General features: G+C 45.6%; 1 protein-coding gene across 2 annotated transcripts in view; it reads left to right on the top strand.

Moving 5' to 3' along the window:
- The first annotated feature begins 9957 nt into the window (after nucleotides 1-9957).
- WTIP (WT1 interacting protein) overlaps nucleotides 9958-17194 on the top strand; it is a 115408-nt gene continuing 108171 nt past the window's right edge. Inside the window, exon 1 of one of the 2 annotated variants that reach the window (XR_002091947.2) lies at nucleotides 9958-10953. Coding sequence is in view for 1 of the 2 variants with exons in the window: in XM_006274338.4 (XP_006274400.1) it covers nucleotides 10116-10953 (838 nt within the window). In the remaining variant the exon portion in view is untranslated. The remainder of the gene's footprint in view (nucleotides 10954-17194) is intronic. The other variant, XM_006274338.4, reaches the window with a different exon arrangement.

Genomic DNA, 17194 nt, shown 5'->3' with positions numbered 1-17194 from the left:
GTTGATGCCACCGTTCTTAAGGTATGCTTTCAGGGTATCCTTGTAGCACTTCTAAGTTGAGAGAAGATGACTTGCTTTGGGATATGAATGTCAGCCATCCACACAGTGGCCAGCCCAGCGGAGTTGATGTTTCATGATCTTTGCCTCAGTGCTGGTTGTTAGCTGCAGAGAGGATGCTGGCATTGGTGCAATGGTCTTCCCATCTAATGCAAAGGATCTTCATGAGGCAACACTGATGGGACCATTCCAGGTCCTTAAGCTGACTTTGATATGTCACTCATGTCTTACACCTGTAGAGGAGTGTGGGGATAACCACTGCATTGTAGGCCAGGATCTTAGTTTCCATCTGCTGATCTCAAGCCAGCAAAGACACTGAAGCAGCTTTCCAAAGGATATGCTGGCACAGTGAATCCTGTGTTTTGATTTCTACATCAAGACTGACTGGGAGAGGTGACTGCCAAGATAAAGGAAATGCTCTGTGTTTTCCAAGGGTTCTCTACCAAGTGTAATTTGTGGGGGGGGGGGGGGGGTAGGAGCAGCTTGTGCTGGGGCAGGCTGATGGAGCGCCTTGGTGGAGCATGTAAAACAAGCTGATAAAGTAGCTTAAGAACTTGACTAAAAACAGTTCCAGAAATCTGTAGTATTTATCTAGATGTTTGGTTCTAAGCTTGATTCTTAAAGTGTTGCTGCTTAAGTGTTGCAACATCTAATAAGTTTTACATATTTGTAGCTGTCATTGATTACATTTGTTTTTCATAGAGAATCAGAGAAGTAGGACTTCTCTGGAGGACATTAAGTCATCAAGTCTGACCCCCTGCCTAAGGCAGGATCTACCCCATTCAAGTCAACCTATTCAAATCCATAGTCTAACCTGTTAGCAAAACCACACTATCAACCCTGACACAACACAAGACAGAACACGATAATATAGCAACACGTGTAGCTAGGGGACCATAGCTGCCACTTCATCTTTTCCATATTTTTTAAGCAAATAAGTTATAATAAATGTTTCTATTAAGGAAGCTGCTTGTGTTGAAAATGACTGCAAGATGTATTGTTCCTTTTGATGTCAGATATTCCTATGGGTTTCTTGTTAAGTTCAGCAATACTCAAATTAATCACTCAGTAGGCAATTTTTCTCTGAGCAATGAAATCTAGATTTCAGAATGACAGAAGTGTGCATGTCCTTAATTTGCCCTTCATCATCAGTCTGGTGTTTGTGTAGAGTGGTGGCATTTGACCTTCTGGCCTGCAAGCTGGATAAATGGTACAGGGTCAGTTCACAGGCCAGATCCTGTGCTGAGTCAGTGCATAGGATTTGTCTGGGTGCAATCCAAAATGCCAGCTTGACCCTGAGCAGCCAAATCTAGCCATGTGCTTGCACACAGGGTCACACTATCCAGCCTGTAGAGTTCCCCAGAGGTCTGGAAATATGGTGGCATTGGAGCATTAATTAACAGTGTCATTGCTCCCCTGCCACCAAATTTCTGTACCCTTCAGGAGCCCTATGGACCAGATAACTGAGCTCTGTGGACTGGATCTGGCCATTGGCGGGGGTTGAGCACCGCTGGTATAAGATTTCTTTCTAAACATTTCCTTGCTGCTTACACCAGCTTTAGATTTTTTTGCTAAGCTAACTGGAAGTTGAATGAAGGCATCCAAAATTTCCTGATCTTTATAATAATTTCAGTGGTTTAAACCTGTATTTAAAATAAACTTAAATGTGTAAGAAAATAAAATATACTTGAAGGAAGCAAATTTATAGCTGAAGTAGATATGGGAGTTTGGAAGTCTGGGTTATTTCTGAGTTTTTCATTTAAGTAATTGTGGGATGGCGTTGTCTCTATTGCATGTTTTTGCACTAGAGTTATTACATCACTGTGGTTGTACCAGTCCAAACTGCTAATTACACTGATGTAAAGTTACACAAATGCAGCTTGCTCCAGTCATTTATGTTGGTGCATATCTCGAACATATATGAGTTTTTAGGAAAACAAGGTTAGTTTTCTGTTTACTACTTCTTAGGTGTGTCCCATTTCTTGCTTCATTGTCTATAAAACGTAGTGGAGCGCCTTGCATTAAAAGTAGTAGCAAAATATTTTCCTACACAATATGCGCGCGCACGTGCTTCCAGATCAAATATTCCTGGCTAAACTAAGTAATCAAAACTACCATTAACCACTAAATGAAAACAAATGCGAGAGAGACTCTGCTGAGGAGAACTTTGTGATGGACTGATTTTTGTGGACTCTCATCCTCCTACATTGCAATTCTGGTTATCAAAATGTTTGAGAAGGCTACCCGACCACTCTACTGTTCAAAAACCTACATTTTATTATCAGGAGAGAGCCCAACTTGGGCCACAGACAAAATTATGCTGGCCTAATTCCTAAAGCCTGCTCTAAACTGCAGTTACTGTTTACTGCTTATAGTAGTTCCATATGACATTCTATGGTTCAAAATGTTAAAATTAGAGGCCTGAACGATTTCCCAGCCAATACCTATTGCCTTGCACAGCTGACAAGTAACTTTTAACTAGCAATTTCAAGTTGTGATCCTTAAAGGCCTGTTGCCAACTGTTTGCTGGATCTTACATACTATATATACTTTTGGGCTTGGGCAACAATTCATGGCAGAATTGCCTACTCCCAAATATCAAATGGCAGCCAAACCACCCAAAAATCATAAGAATGGCTTAAAATTAACAACAACAAAGGTTGTTGTTACCATAGGTTTACTTAGGTTATGTTTTAAAGGTTTTCTTTCCATGGTTTTTTATGGCATTTGAGGTTATCAGGAAGTCCTTTGATTCCAGGAGTGACTGCAAAAACAAAAATACTGTAAAAGTTGACAGTACCATATTTCTGTATTATTTGTGTAGCACCAATATTGAGGCCAACTCTTTATTCATGGCTATAATGACATGGGCACTATCCAGAGAGCCTACAAACTAAGCAAAATGGCATGCATTCAAAAGATAAATAGAGTAGAAAAATTAGCAATTTAGTGCCAACGGGGTGTTGTGTTAATATTTCTTTGAGGGAGGATAGGGAACATGTTCAATTACTTAGAAGAAAGGAAATTTTAGAATTGATGAAAAATTGAAGCTATGGTCAGATTCATGGCAATAAAGACCTTGAAGAAGTGGGTAAGTCATGCTGTGAACAGTACAATGCAGAAACAACAATGATGTACGATATGACACACTTTTGGTCAGCAATTCAGAGCTCTGCATGTGGTGGTAACATCCACAGATGATGGGGAGGGAGGAAAGCAAGTTAGTTGTAAACCCCTACTTAACTCCTGGTGATTTGAGGATCCCAAGTTCTTGACCAGTTGTGGTCCTGAAAGTTTTCATTCTACCTTTGAAAGGAGTTTGATTCCAGTGTCCTAATCAAATTCCAGTTTATGGTAATTATTTTTTCCTCCCGTCTTTCTACTTTCAAAGTTTTAATGTGTTACTATGTTTCTCACCAGACATCTACACTTCAGTCCTGCAAGAAGTGATCCCTGGGTGTAGGTTGATATTGGTTTATCTGAACTAAGGAACAGACAATCAGTGGAAGTTATATTACATCACTGTAAGTTACATTATTTTGCATTGCGTAATCATTTCATGCATGTATTAGACACTCAGATTTTACTTCAAGCAAATGCAGGTAGTGCTTTTGGGTAATGTGAGGATTAATTCTGTAATGCTATATCATTGTTCAGATGAAAATACCATCCCAGTTAAAAGCTGTGGGTAATCTCAACAGGGACTGAAGTACCCTTCAGCTGCCGGAAATAATCCCTCAATCATGGTTGAAGCGCACTGCTGGCAATCTCAGGAAACTATCACTATTGGTCTGCCTTACTTGTTGAGTGGCTATAAAGAGACCTTCTATCAATCTGGTATCTTTCACCAGCAGGAAAGTGTCCTAATATAAAAACAGGCAGGAGGGAAAAATACAGTAGTGTGATCCCTACCTAATGACTCTATATTTGCTCAGATAATGACCAGGATTTCCTCATGGATGAGGCCTTATATCATTGCTTTCCAGGCTTTATTTTTACCATTCCAAGCTAAATTGTAGCTGTGTACCTTTTAATGTTCTGCTTTCTTCCACTCTCTGAAATGAAAGGGACACACAAAGCAAGGTCTCTGATTTCTTACTTAATGAACCAATCCGCTAAACAATTAAAACTGATTTGTATGAGTAAATACAGAGTTTGCATGTGTGTAAATGCAGGGGCTGTTCTGAAGCCAGCAGATTGGATTTAAAAATATGTCCTATATTTGTGAATAATCCTGATTAAGATGGACCCTGTAGGTAGCCAGGCAAAATCTCAGCCAATCCATTGCTTTGGTAGGCAATTAGGGATTACCTAATTAGGTAATTAGGGGTTGTAGAATACAAAACTAGGTGAGACCTAAGATACACTTTTTAATATTTGTTTTATACATATATTGATGTGACAGGCAAAATATCCGTAAGAGTTTGATGCTGTCTAAAATAAAGATATTTATGAAGTGACAATTGCACTTGGTTTTTACTAGGTGCTGTTCAGGTTATATTTGTTTAGCTTGGTCCTTAGCCATCAAGAGATTGAAAAGAAAGAGAAAATGTAAGAAAGCTAACTCTCATTGGCTGCAAGTTTATAATGAGCAACGATCTTCAGGCTTGCAGAGAAATATTAGTCAGAAATAGTTTAAATAGTTTTGTCTAGCAGTTAAATGTGGGACTACCAATGCAATGTATGCTGTCTGCCAGAAGATGGAGCCCAAAAACATGTTCATGAATAATCAAAACTTAAAGGAGCCATGATAACTTCAGCTCCAGTATTCTTGTAAATACTTTGGAATGAGGTTCTCAGAACTCTGTCAGTCCCAAAAGGAAAGAAATGTAGCCTGTGTGATGATTATGCTCTCATCTACAGCCCAAAGCAGTATATAAAAATAGATATATGTAAAACTGTTTAAAGTCAAGTGGCTAGTTTGTGAAAACTGAGGATATTACAGCTGCTCTGTTTTAAATTATCCTGAAGAAATAGAATTACTTTAAATAACCTTTTGATAAGCAACTGAATTATGTATTGTTACATAGGAATGTCCAACTTTCAGACTATGAAGGCACACGCATACTTCATTTTTAACTATTTCAGTATTGCCAACTCTCATATATAAATGAAAGAGCTAAGTTTTTCACATTCCCAAAGCGTAGACTTTAAAAACAATGCCAAAAATCATGAGAGTTGGCAATATTTCTAACTGTCACAGAAAATATTAGAATATTAAGCAGCACACAAGGCATGACCAAAGCAAACCAAAAGAAATCAAAACACAAATCTAAAACCTTATTCTTAAGGGGGAAAAAACCGTTAAAGACCCAAATTTCTTACAAGTGGTGATAACTATTTTTTTTTAACTTTAGACCCAAGACAGGGAAAGAGGGTGAAATAAGTATTAAATTCCCTCTTCCTCATGTCATCCAGAAAACTGTTTCTCCTCCCTGCTTTCTAAGAGAAGCTCATAGTTGTAACCATAAGTAGCATTAAACCTTCACTAGTACACCCTATTTTAAAAAATCATTTATTTCCTCCTTTTCCAGAGCGGGGTGGGAATATGTACCCAAAAAAAAAAAAATTGAGCTTTGGGTAACATCCAATCTGATAAGCAAATCTCTGGAAGAGTTTTACCATTTCCAAATTTGTGAATTGGCAAGGTTGAAAGAAAAACAAACCTTGCTTTCTCATCTTCATAAAAAACGTATGGCATGAAATCCTTGTCCACTGAAGTCAATCGGAGCTTTGCCACTGACTTTGCTAAGGCCAGAGTTTCACTCATGAATTCTTATCTTTACAGAGGCTGCGGGGGTGAGCTATTTGCAGCCTGGAGGGACAAAACTACCATGCAGCCAGAGTAATTTCTTTCTATGAGCTTGCTTGGCCAGGGTTTCCTAGAAGGTGTTGGCAATTAAGAGAAATAGGAGTCCAGCAACAGTGAGGCCCAGCCGGCTGATATTCACAGATCAATAACTCCACCTGGCTTTTTTTCTCTTTAAGTCTCAGACAAAGGAGCTTATTTAATAGAAGCAGCTGGCTTTCCTTAATATCTGTTTTACTGGTATCACTTCAAAATCAGACTTAGGATTCCCATACTAAATTAAGAAACTAAATTCAGCCCTCTATTGATCTAACCCTTATTCCTGCTAGGTAGCTCTATGAAAGCTATTGAGGAAGGATTTTCTTTGTGTAAGAGCAGGGCTTCTACTTTACTTCCAATTCTATTAGTTGTTTAAATTAGGCAAATATACCTAAATACAATCAAGAGAAAAATGCCAAGACCACCACATAATTGTCTGTTGCTTGACTTCTCTCTTAAATATAACAGGGAGTAGAATGGCTAGAGTGCTTACAATAGCTACAGCACTTTTTGCTCAGCCCGTGTTTGTACACCATAGCACATATGGCTGCCTATGAGAAAATATCATGACATTTGAGCATGTTATGTCCTGCTGCAAACATATTTGTCACCCATGGGGACCACAGCTGTGTGGCTACAGCATGTACAAATGTTATGTTTATTACGTGTAGTACAGAAATACCATTTATTGTGAAAAGTAGCTTCTTATGCTCCCTGAATCCTTTGCACAAGCAAGCAGGAGGAGTTCCTGCATCAAGGTAAACCTTGTCACACTAACCCATCTCCTTTGTTGCATCAATAGAAGCAGTAATACCTGTGGAAACCTCATTTAAAAATGAGAACATATAAAGCAAGTCATCTTTCAACTGTTCATATGGACCTTATCACTTACAGTCCCAGTACCCCCAAGAAAAAAGCCTGTTTGTAGATGCAAATATAGACCATTAAGTAAAGATCTATAAAAATACAAGATACTCTCAGAGGGGGCCAAGAGGATTATACAGAGGTATCAATAATGGAATGTATTGTCTGTCACCAGTAGAGTCATACAGCCCAAGGCCCCAGCCCCAGAGCTGGACTCCAGTGAAGTGTTGCAAAGGAGGAGTCTACCTGTGTCAATGTGACTGCAGGATCAAGGCATGAGTTAGTAAAAATGTAGACCTGTCATTTTCTAAAGGCTGTTCTACAATCTTCATAACTCGTCTCAGTCCTGTTCTTGATACGTGTCCATGGTACAAACTTAATGCAACAGTTAGGTTTCTATTGGCAAGTCCAAAATTTGAGACTGTCATGGGACTGAGTTACTCTTTCATTCTTTGAGACATTCCTTCCAGGTAATGGTTGTAGCACATTTGCAAGGAAGCTTACACTACTGGTACCCCATGCCTGTGCCACACTGGTTGTTTGGAATGACAATAGTGAGCAACCAGGGGTGTACCCGAACACGCCAGGAAGTACTTAGAAGGAGCAAACATCCACAGACGAGGACAAAACACAACTTAATAGAGGGGAAAAAAGCAATCAGCAACACATGCATATGATCGTAGCATTCTGAGGAGACTGGAAAAACTGATAAAAAAAAAATGAGGTGCAGAAAAATGTACCAGAAAAGCATGGTTGACTGATAGGACTCTCAGCGTTTCTACATGCATGTCTTTGGAGCTATGCATCACAGTGCCAGCAGCCTCCATCTCTCCTGTGGTCTGATGGGACTGCTGTCAGACCTTGTTCTGTATATTCGAATCCTTGGCTTTATTTTTGTCCCTCTGCCTGCTTCGTCAATAAATTACCAACCCCACACCTTCTGTGACTGGGATTTTTTTTTTAAGTACAGGATTGCTTTTAATGTTCAGTTAGGTATGATAACAGGATAAAACTTTCTTGGCGCTGGAAACTGCCCAAAGCTCAGACTTGCAACACTCCAGTGACGGCAGCTAAACATCCATCAGTGCAGTGACACTGCGGCTGCAGCTATTGTTAGGGCTACGTCAGCACTTCCACGATAAATACACATTATTTTCAGAGGTGTGCAACTCAAGTTGCCAAAGTGTACTCTGGGCTGCAGCTTCGTACCCAAAGCTTGGGTCAAGGTCTCATGTGGTGGCTGGGTCACTTTTTTTTTTACTTATTTCGCCACCATTTTTAAGTCTTTCAAATGTACACAGCAAGTTGTACTGTCCTTTTGATTAGAGCCCTGGATAAAACACATGGGGTGAAAAGGAGCACAGGACAGGGGCAAACAACCAAAATACAGGTAATCCTCAACTCAAGACGTTTCGAGTTGCAACTAACGGCACTTAAGACATTTATAAATCGACACTTTGTTTCGACTGTCTGATGTCAGTGTCGACTTTACAACGCTTGATCCGATGCCATGCCAGCGAACGAGTTCGCTGCATCGCCAACCTCCCTGGAGAACATCTGTCCAAACTTCCTTGGATGCCTTCTTTAAGAAAGCAGATGAGACTCCAGAAAAATCTGCAGCCAAGCCTCCTGAGAAGACTCCAGCCGAGAGCCCTTCAAAAAGTCCAGCAAAGTCACATCAAAGAAGTCCTTCCAAATCACTACAATTGCTATTTACAGTATAAATACATTAATGTAGCTAGATGACTCATCTATAATTGATCAAGTACAAAATTCTGGGTTATTTTTGGTGGGTATTGGCCTTGGTTCAGGAACCAACCCCCCATTTTATAACATAGTTCCTATGGGAAAATCAGCTCCAAGTTATGATGTTTGGACTTAAGACGCGGCTGTGCATGAGCAATTGGTGCCTCCTGAGTTGTGGGGGGAGGGGGGGGCACTTGCCTCCTCCCAGTGGCCAGTCAGCACCCAGGGGGGTCTCCCTGTGGCTGATTGCACTGACTGGGGGGAGTTCCCCCACAGCTGATCACGCCAACCTGGAAGTGCCAGTGGTGCACTGCTGCCACTTCCAGGTGGGTGCAATTGGCCATGGGGGAACACCTCCCCCCTGATGGTGTGATCAGCTGCAGGGGGACCACTTCTCCTGGAGCCCCGACTTCCTGGCCGGCACTCTCAGGGGGGCCACCAGCGCTCTTGCCTGCCCATCACCTAAGTGGGGAACACTGGCTGTCAGGGGGTGCACCAGCGCTTTCAGGCAGTGCACATGCAACCCCCTACGTGTCACCACTGGCTGTCAGGAACCAGTTGTGCCGCAAGTCTAAGGACTGCCTGTAAACAGAGTTTGGGGGGGGGGGGGGGGGGGGCCGGGAATCGTGTTGATTCAGAAATGGTTTTGGGCCCAAGGTGTCAGGTCTCCAGGTTGTAGCCATACTGGTCTAGAGGAAAAGGCAATCAGGACTCAGTAGAGAGGATACCTTTGATGAGACCAACAAGATTTTTGCAAAAAAATTAAGATATTGGATAACTGCATATGAGACATCTATGTTGGTGTAACTTGCTCCAGTGTAGTTTTACTGTTGATTTTTTTAGGGTCACTCTATATCAGATTATGGGGGGGGGAATTCAGATGTAGAAGTTTATATGTTGTGTGTTGACTTCATGTTCATATAGATCTAAAGGTGTAACTGTGTCATGTCTCAGCAACAGTTCCTGTGTTTCTGCTATGGTTACCTTTTATGAGTCCAACAAGATTTTTGCAAAAAACAAAAAGTCTTGGTGAGGATACCTTTGATGAGACCAACAAGATCTTTGCAAAGAAAATTCTTAAGAGAGGATACCTTTGATGAGACTAAGGCATTTCTTTGCAAAAATCGTGTTGGTCTCATCAAAGGTATCCTCTGCAAGACTCTTTTTTTTTTGGCAAAAATCATGTTGCAGAGGCTACCTTTGATGAGACCAACAAGCTCTTTGCAAAAAAAAAAAAGTCTTTAAAAACTTTTTTTTTTTTGGCAAAACTTGTCGCTGTCATGAAAGCGCGTCTCCTCTACGCGTCCCGCCTGCCTGCCTGCAGCCCGAGGTGCTGTTCCCCTCCCCTCCCCTCCCCTGGCGGGGCGGAGAGGCGCTTCCCCAGCGGGGGCGGGCGGGCGCAAGGTGCGAGCCGCGCGGGCGGGCGGTGCCGGGCGGGCGCACGAGCGCATTCCGCAGGGCCGCAGCGCCGCGTGTCCTTCCTCGCATTCCTGCCCCGCGCGAAGGAGTCCGGCGGCGGACTCCTTTGGAGGGGAGCGCGGGGCGGCGCCATGGAGTGATTTAAGGGCGGGCATGGCGCGGCGGCGGCGCTGAGGGGAGCATGGAGCGGGCCGAGGAGGAGGAGGAGCTGGCGCTGCGCGCCCGGCGCCGCATGCAGGATCTGTCCCTGCACGAGGCGGGCGGCGAGGAGCCGCGGCGGGGCCGGCGGGGCGAGGAGCCCGGCGCCCGCTCCGAGGTGGCGCTGCCCTGCTACGGCGGCAAGCGCTACGAGCCCGCCAAGTACCGCAGCCCGCGGGCCAGCCTGGCCGACAAGCGCGGCAGCCCCCGCGCCAGCCTGGCGGCGCCGGGGCCCGAGCGCTACCCGAGCCCGCGGGCCAGCCTGGGCCCGCTCGACCTCAGCCCGCGCTCCAGCTACGCCAGCACGGCGGGCGACGCCAGCAAGCACTCCAGCCCGCGCGCCAGCCTGGCCGGCTCCGACGGCAGCAAGCCCAGCAGCAACCGCACGAGCGGCATCAGCCTGGGCTACGACCAGCGCCGCGCCAGCACGGCCAGCCAGCACTCGGGCTGCTCCGACTGCCGGCCCGGCGCCGCCGACCTGCCCGCCGCCGCGCTGGGCAGCCCGCGCTCCAGCATCTCCAGCCACAGCTCGCGCGGCTCCCTGGGCGCCTACCCCGAGCTGCAGCTGCCCTCGCCGCGCGCCTCGCTGCTCGGCCCCGACGAGGCGGGCGAGCCGCCGCCGGGGCTGCTGCTGCCGTCCTACGCCTGCAGCCCCGGCAAGGGCTCCTCCGCTGCCGCCGCCGCCGCGCCCCGCTTCAAGCTGCCCTTCCAGGTCACGCCGTCCCGGGAGAGCGGCCCCAGCCAGGCCGAGCGGCGGCTGGAGGCGCTGACGCTGGAGCTGGAGAAGGAGCTGGAGATGCACATGAAGAAGGAGTACTTCGGTGAGTGGAGCCCGGCCCGGCCCGGCCCGGGGGGCTGCGGGGGTCGGTCGCGTGTGGCTGGGCGAGCTCCTACCTGAAGCTGGTCTTGCCTCTCGCTGACTTCCTGCCCTTTGACATGCTGACTTGATGGTCTTCCCTTCCAGCCCGAATGTCTGTGAAATCTATCAGACGTACACACAAACAAACAAAAACTAGAATTCGTGGTTCCAAAAATGATATCTTTTATGAGACCGGCTGGGAAATGAAATTTAGGAAACTTTCAGGGGCACCGGTGGCCCATGCCTGAGAGCTCCCTCCCCCTTCTGCCAGGGCTCCTTGCTGCCACCTCGCTGGCTTCTCGTGGCACTTCCCCCCCCTGCTTAATGATGCTAGGTCTGAAAAATGTCACCTCTTTCCCCCCCTATTGTTCTGCCGCGATCCCCGTCCGGGTTTTACTTGGTTTTGTTGGGGGGGTTTCCCTCTCCTCTGTTCGCCCCTTCTTCAGCAGTTTGTCATTTAGCCTTGGGTTTTGGCTGGCTGCTGCACTGGGCATTGCAGAGGCACCTGTTTGTGCTTCTGTGGCTGTTTAATTGCCTTTCTTAGGTCTGTCAGAGTTTCCATTGTGAACCTCACGTTTTGGGGCATCCAGATGTATCGGTGTGCTTTGCTTTGGAGCTTCCCGTACAAGTTATCAGGCCAGCTGTAGGGATTTTATTCCCTGTAGATAGGGGCCAAACCGGTAAAGCTGTTTTTAGGTGCTGGGTTCAATACCATCTTTGTCCTGCTTCAACAGGAGAGGCTTCTCACACAAGCATGGGGCATGTATTGTTTCTGGCCTGCAAGGCCTGGCTTGCCTTTGCACAGCAGGCAAGTCTGACAGTTTTGATTTGTCCCTGGAAAGTGAGAAGTGATGATTGTGGGTGATGTGATGAGAGGAGCCAGTCCTGCCACTGCAGAAGCCAAAGTGAGCTTGCTTTGCATATCTTCTCTTTTCCTTGCTTTCTTTGTTTCTGTTTTATAGAACAATTAGGGCTCCTTGAAACAAATGAATGAATCTTCCAGTTACTCTGCAGCATAGATTAAGCCCATTTGGTATTTTTTTAAATGAATGGAAATTGCCAAGACATTTGCATTTGAAAGGCAGCCACAGTGTGTGCAAATACTGCCCCATTCTCCACAGGTGCTGGGGCTCTGGCGCAGCCAGGCTGGTGCTGGGAGGAGAAGGGGGAGTTTGGGAGCCCTTGTTGGCAACATGCATCGCCTGCATCTACTCCTGATCTAAGTTCTGCTGTGAGGGCTCCCTGCTCACTTGGAAAGGAGGTAGGACAGGCAAGCGAATGCACTAATCTGCCTACTGGCCATTGTTCTTGGGGAACAGAGGTGCTTTGGAGGAGAGAGTTTCCCCTCTCCGTGCCCAGGCTGGATGCTGCGGAGAGGGAGGCTTTTTATCTTTTAGACACATTCTTTTAGCTGTTCTACATGTCCTGGAGAATGGGGATCCATAATCTGTATTGCCTTAAAGGATTTAAAAAGACAAGACCCTGCATGCTTTGGGTAGTGTATTGACACACACTAAAGCAGGGGAGTTGTTAGGAGTTGTTCATTCCTGCCCACAGAGGTGCCATTGCCCTGTGCAGTGGCACAGAGAGACGGGCTGCAGGAGGTGGGAGAGCATCCCAGAGCAGGAACGAGGACCTAGGAAAGAAGCAGCAAGGACCTGGCTTGTGGAGCTGTTTTACCTGCTTGTAAATTGAATGCTTTTTTTAACTGAAATGGGGAGTTGCACGTGGGAGAAACAAGTCAGCGAGCAGCCTGAGCACTAAGAGGAGCCAGAGCACTAAGAGGAGCACGTGGAAGGCAGAGCTGAGTGAAAGAGCAGAGCACTGTCCCCTGCATCCCCTACACTGTCCCCATAGTACATGGCCAGAGGTGGTGAGGGGCTACCACAGTCTAAACAAATAATAATTCTTAATCCTTGAAAATCTCTAGAAGCTGAATGATGCTATTAGTGAATGGGCTAGGTTGGGTAACATTTGTCTTGAAAATCTGAATTGATTTCAGTGAAGTCTGAATGTTAAGATGCAGTTGGAACAGAGGAACACAAAGGTGCCTTTAAAAGAGGAGCCTTGTGAGCAGTGGCCTGGGGGTGTTTCAGAGAAGATGGGTGCTCCAAAGGGAGACCATAGCGGGGGTGGGGGAAGAAGAGTGTGTGCTGTTGAATGTATAGAAATGTGCTTATTGCAAGGGTCCCTAGGAGCTGGTAGATCCAATGGCAACATGTTGAAACATGCCCTAACCATTAGAAGACCAGGCTTTGTCAAAGCAGTGGGAGAGTGTGCTGCTTCCGTTGCTTAGGCAGGCAGGCGTAGAGCAAGTTCACAACAGCACCGCAGCAGTCCTTTGCTATTTCAATGCCACCTAGATGCCTCTGGTAACAAGGTCAAACACCCTAGGGCTGAATCTGTTGCTGACAGTACCAGTGTTCTGCTGCCTGCTGCTTTTTTGATTTTCAGTAAGTTGCACTACTTTTAAGAGGGATTTCTGTGCTTGAGCCTGATGTTCGGAGTTGAACTCTACACGAGGTGAATAGTGAATTTTCCTGAGAAGGACTTATGGCTTGGGACCAGTGTGAGTGAAAAACAATACAAGTAGGAGCTGCACATAGTTCAGAATGATGGGGTCAGAGCTGTCTATTGCTAGATACAGAAACCACTTATGTAGATACTTTTTAGATTTGTCTTTGGAAGCCTTGGACAGCAGTCCCTGAAGCAATAAAAAGGCACTTCTGAAGCTGTGTAATAGCAAGGCCTGGCATATTCCCCTGTAACAAACTTGTCCTGGCTGTCCACTCCTTTCTTACCTTAACCCTGTAAGGAGCCCTCTTAGCGGGTATCACGTGAATTGAGAGGCCCTCAAACACCTGTAATACTAGGCATGTGCTAACTTTTACAAGTAGAAAATGAAAGTAGACTAATCCTCATAGTCTTACCAAGTGCAGTGAACAGGGTAACTAGTTTAATGCTCCTTATCTGGATGGCCTAAGTATCAAGTACTTAATGTGTACCTTGGGATAAATGCAACAGTTCTCACAACTGCAGTTCAAATTCAGTGCTTCTATACAGGGTGACATTTAATCAGAATAGCTGCATTTAGTTTACCTTACAGGACCTTGCATCTACACACACCACCCCCCTCCCTTTTTTACTGCATTACTTGGTATCTTAAGCCATGTGAATCATCCTCCTTGGAACTGTGTGAATGCATCTCTGTTATGCTGGCAGTCTTTCCTCTGAGACTCTACAGTATATGGCATCTCACCTGGATCTATCCCTGTCTGTATACTTGTGTGCTCTCCACTGCTCTGGACACTGCTTCTGGAAGGAGGTATCAGATTAGTCCAGAGGCCTTTAAATGCCTACTGCACTTAAATGTATTCTAATTGCACAAGTACAGAATGAAAGCTGTCATCCTGATGGTACAGTAATAACCTTGACAGTAGAAACTCTTTAGATGCCAAGTTCATACCAGATGTTCTTCTTTGCAATCAGTGGGTGCATACCCGTGAGCATGCACATGCGTTTCCCCAGGGATGGCTAGCAGCAGCACACAGTTGTGTCACTGCTAGCTGTCCCTAGGGAATGCACAGGCACTCTGGATGGGTAGGAGAGGCTGGGCCAGCACCTGGGCTAGCCCCAGCAGCCTTTCCCAGGGACCTTCTGGGGCTGCAGCAGTGGTGAACCAGGCATGTGGAGCCTGACCAGGCTCTGGTTTAAAGTGGTGCATAGGTATCTAATTTTGCCTCTGAACAACTATGCTGTGCAGAGAGCCTGTTCACATGCACCGTATGCATTTTGTGGCACCTCAAAAGCCTTTGTGATGTTGCAAAGTGCATGTTCCTACTCATGGGGATGTAGCCAGTCCATTTTCCCTTGCCATTCCTCACCTGCTCAACAGTCTCCATGGATGTCACCTCCACTCCATACTTCCACCCATCAAAAAATATTCCATCTCCAGTAATTTTGGAGGGGACCCAGGTGAAGGAAATGATGGAAAATTATTTTACCATCTTGAAGAGAAGATGCTAGTTCCATGCTAAATTGGTAGTGGGGCAGGGAATATGGGAAAGCAACACTGTCATTGTTTGCTTGAAGAGTGGGACAGGTAGAACTTGTACTTTTGCTGATTTCCCTTGGCACCTGTAACACCAAGGTCCATGCATAAAAGGGCCTTATTGTCTACTGGCAACCTCAAAAGATAAAACAAACAAAAAATAAAAGAAGCAACAAAATGATCAAAGAATTAGTGACTGAATAGCAACAACAATCTCACAGGGGGAGGAGTATGGAGGAATGGTTTTCTGGAGTAGTCTCAAAGTCTTGAAATGGAGAGCTAGGCCTCAGAAAGAAAACACACGTCCTTGAAAGTGGTGCAAGGCAGACGCTACTATGGTAAACAACTGATGGAGCCCTTTGTGCTACCAGTATCAATCACAGGATACTTCCGCACCCTTCCACTCAAACTTTAGGGTCTCTCCCTTCCAGTCTAGCATTTGACTGTGGCCTATCAATTAACTGAATTTCGGTCCATTCCCCAGCAACATACCCATGCTGGAGAACAGCAACTTCCAGTGTTTTGCTTCTAGTACTTTGTGGATACTTGGTTCCCCAAGCCTGTCACAGTCCTGCACAATTTGCAGGATATCCTGGTTTGGTTGTTTGTTTGTTTAATTCAGCAGTGCTGTTTGTTAATTATGTTATCAATAAAGTCAACAGCTCTTTTGGTACAACTCCCTGAAAAGCAGTATTAAGGGACCACTAACAAAACGGTTACTAAGAGAATAAGCGTGCACTTTTCAGTCCTCTTCTGTCATCCCCACCCTCAGTCATCACCCTGCGCCAACCTAACCTTGTGTCCTTGACCCTTTTTAGGACATTCTTTCAAGGCACCATTTTGGCTGTCTGTAATGCGTGAACACAGAAAATATGTGTCATCTTTCATCTTCTCTTCCCCTCCCTCCTCACTTGCACATAAACTGTAGGGTCTCTCCCTTGCTTTAAGCAAGATGTCCAGATACAGCGAACAGTTATTGCACCAAGGTGCCTCATGTGGAAATATGTCCAGTGTTTCCTTGAGGCCCCCTCACCTCCACTTCAGTCTTCCACCATGCATGCTCCACTGTCATTCTGAAGCTACTTAGTTAACTCCCTCTTTTCTCTTGTTAAGATGTACAGTGAAGGGTTTCATATGCAGAAGATAAGTTGGGTCTCTCAATGACTTAAGAAGTCCTGATTCCATTAGGAGTTGAATTTAATGTCCGTTGTGGCCCAAGGAACAAAATTCCACTGCTTATTCTTGCAATCGGGCATGAATACCCTGGCATCGGGAACCTTTCTGCACTACCCCTAATAATTCAGGAGAACCTTCCATTTTGATCACCAGGGTGAAATACCCCTTTCTGTTGATAAAGCTTTTGGCTTAAGATCTAGGGATTCAGTTCTACTGGTAAGGTGACCATACATCCCAGATTAGCTGGGACAGTACTGGATTTCAGAAGCCTGTCCCAGCTGGCCAGTGAGAAAATGAGTGTCCTGGAAATGTGGGCACATAATCAAGAGGGGAGGTGGAGCAGCTTGATATGCCAGGCAGGCACTGCTGCCCGCTTACCCAGTGTACCATGCCACTCTGCCCTTGCCTCTGCTTGGAGCAGTGCTGCTGACTTAGGGGAGTGAGGGGGGAGGCAGTGTATTGGATTTCCTTGTGGTTGGCATATCTATTCGTCCCTGTGCATTTTGGGACCCTGTCTCTACAAAGCCATCAACCTCTTAAGCATTGTCAAACTTACTGATGCAGGATTTTAGTGTCGTCATAATAGGATCACAAACCTCCATAACAACAGCCCCAAGCGTTGATCTGCCAATACCAAAGTGGCTGGTGCTTATTGACTAGCCCTCATTAAGTATGGTGAGCTTCTTGTGGGTAGCAGTCACACTTCTCCATGCTAAAGTGAACTCCTGCATAGGTAGCGTTCTCCTGCAGCTTTGGACTTGGGCTCAGCACAGATCTCCAAGAAGCTGCCTTCTGCATGGTGAAGCTCTACAGTCCCTGTGAGTGTTCCTAGTTCTACATCACCCTCCTGCTTATTAACCAAGATCAGAAATGATGTTCCACAGGGTAAAGCTACTCCACATCATGCTCCTTGTCCTCCCTCACCTGTAACCATAATGCTGACAAATTAGCTCTCTCCAGCAGCATGACTGTCAAT

This window comes from Alligator mississippiensis, chromosome 10 (assembly GCF_030867095.1).
Source record: "Alligator mississippiensis isolate rAllMis1 chromosome 10, rAllMis1, whole genome shotgun sequence".
NCBI classification, from domain to species: domain Eukaryota; kingdom Metazoa; phylum Chordata; order Crocodylia; family Alligatoridae; genus Alligator; species Alligator mississippiensis.
The sequence above is the reverse complement of the archived record's forward strand: the minus strand, read 5'-3'. Positions and strand labels throughout refer to the sequence as shown.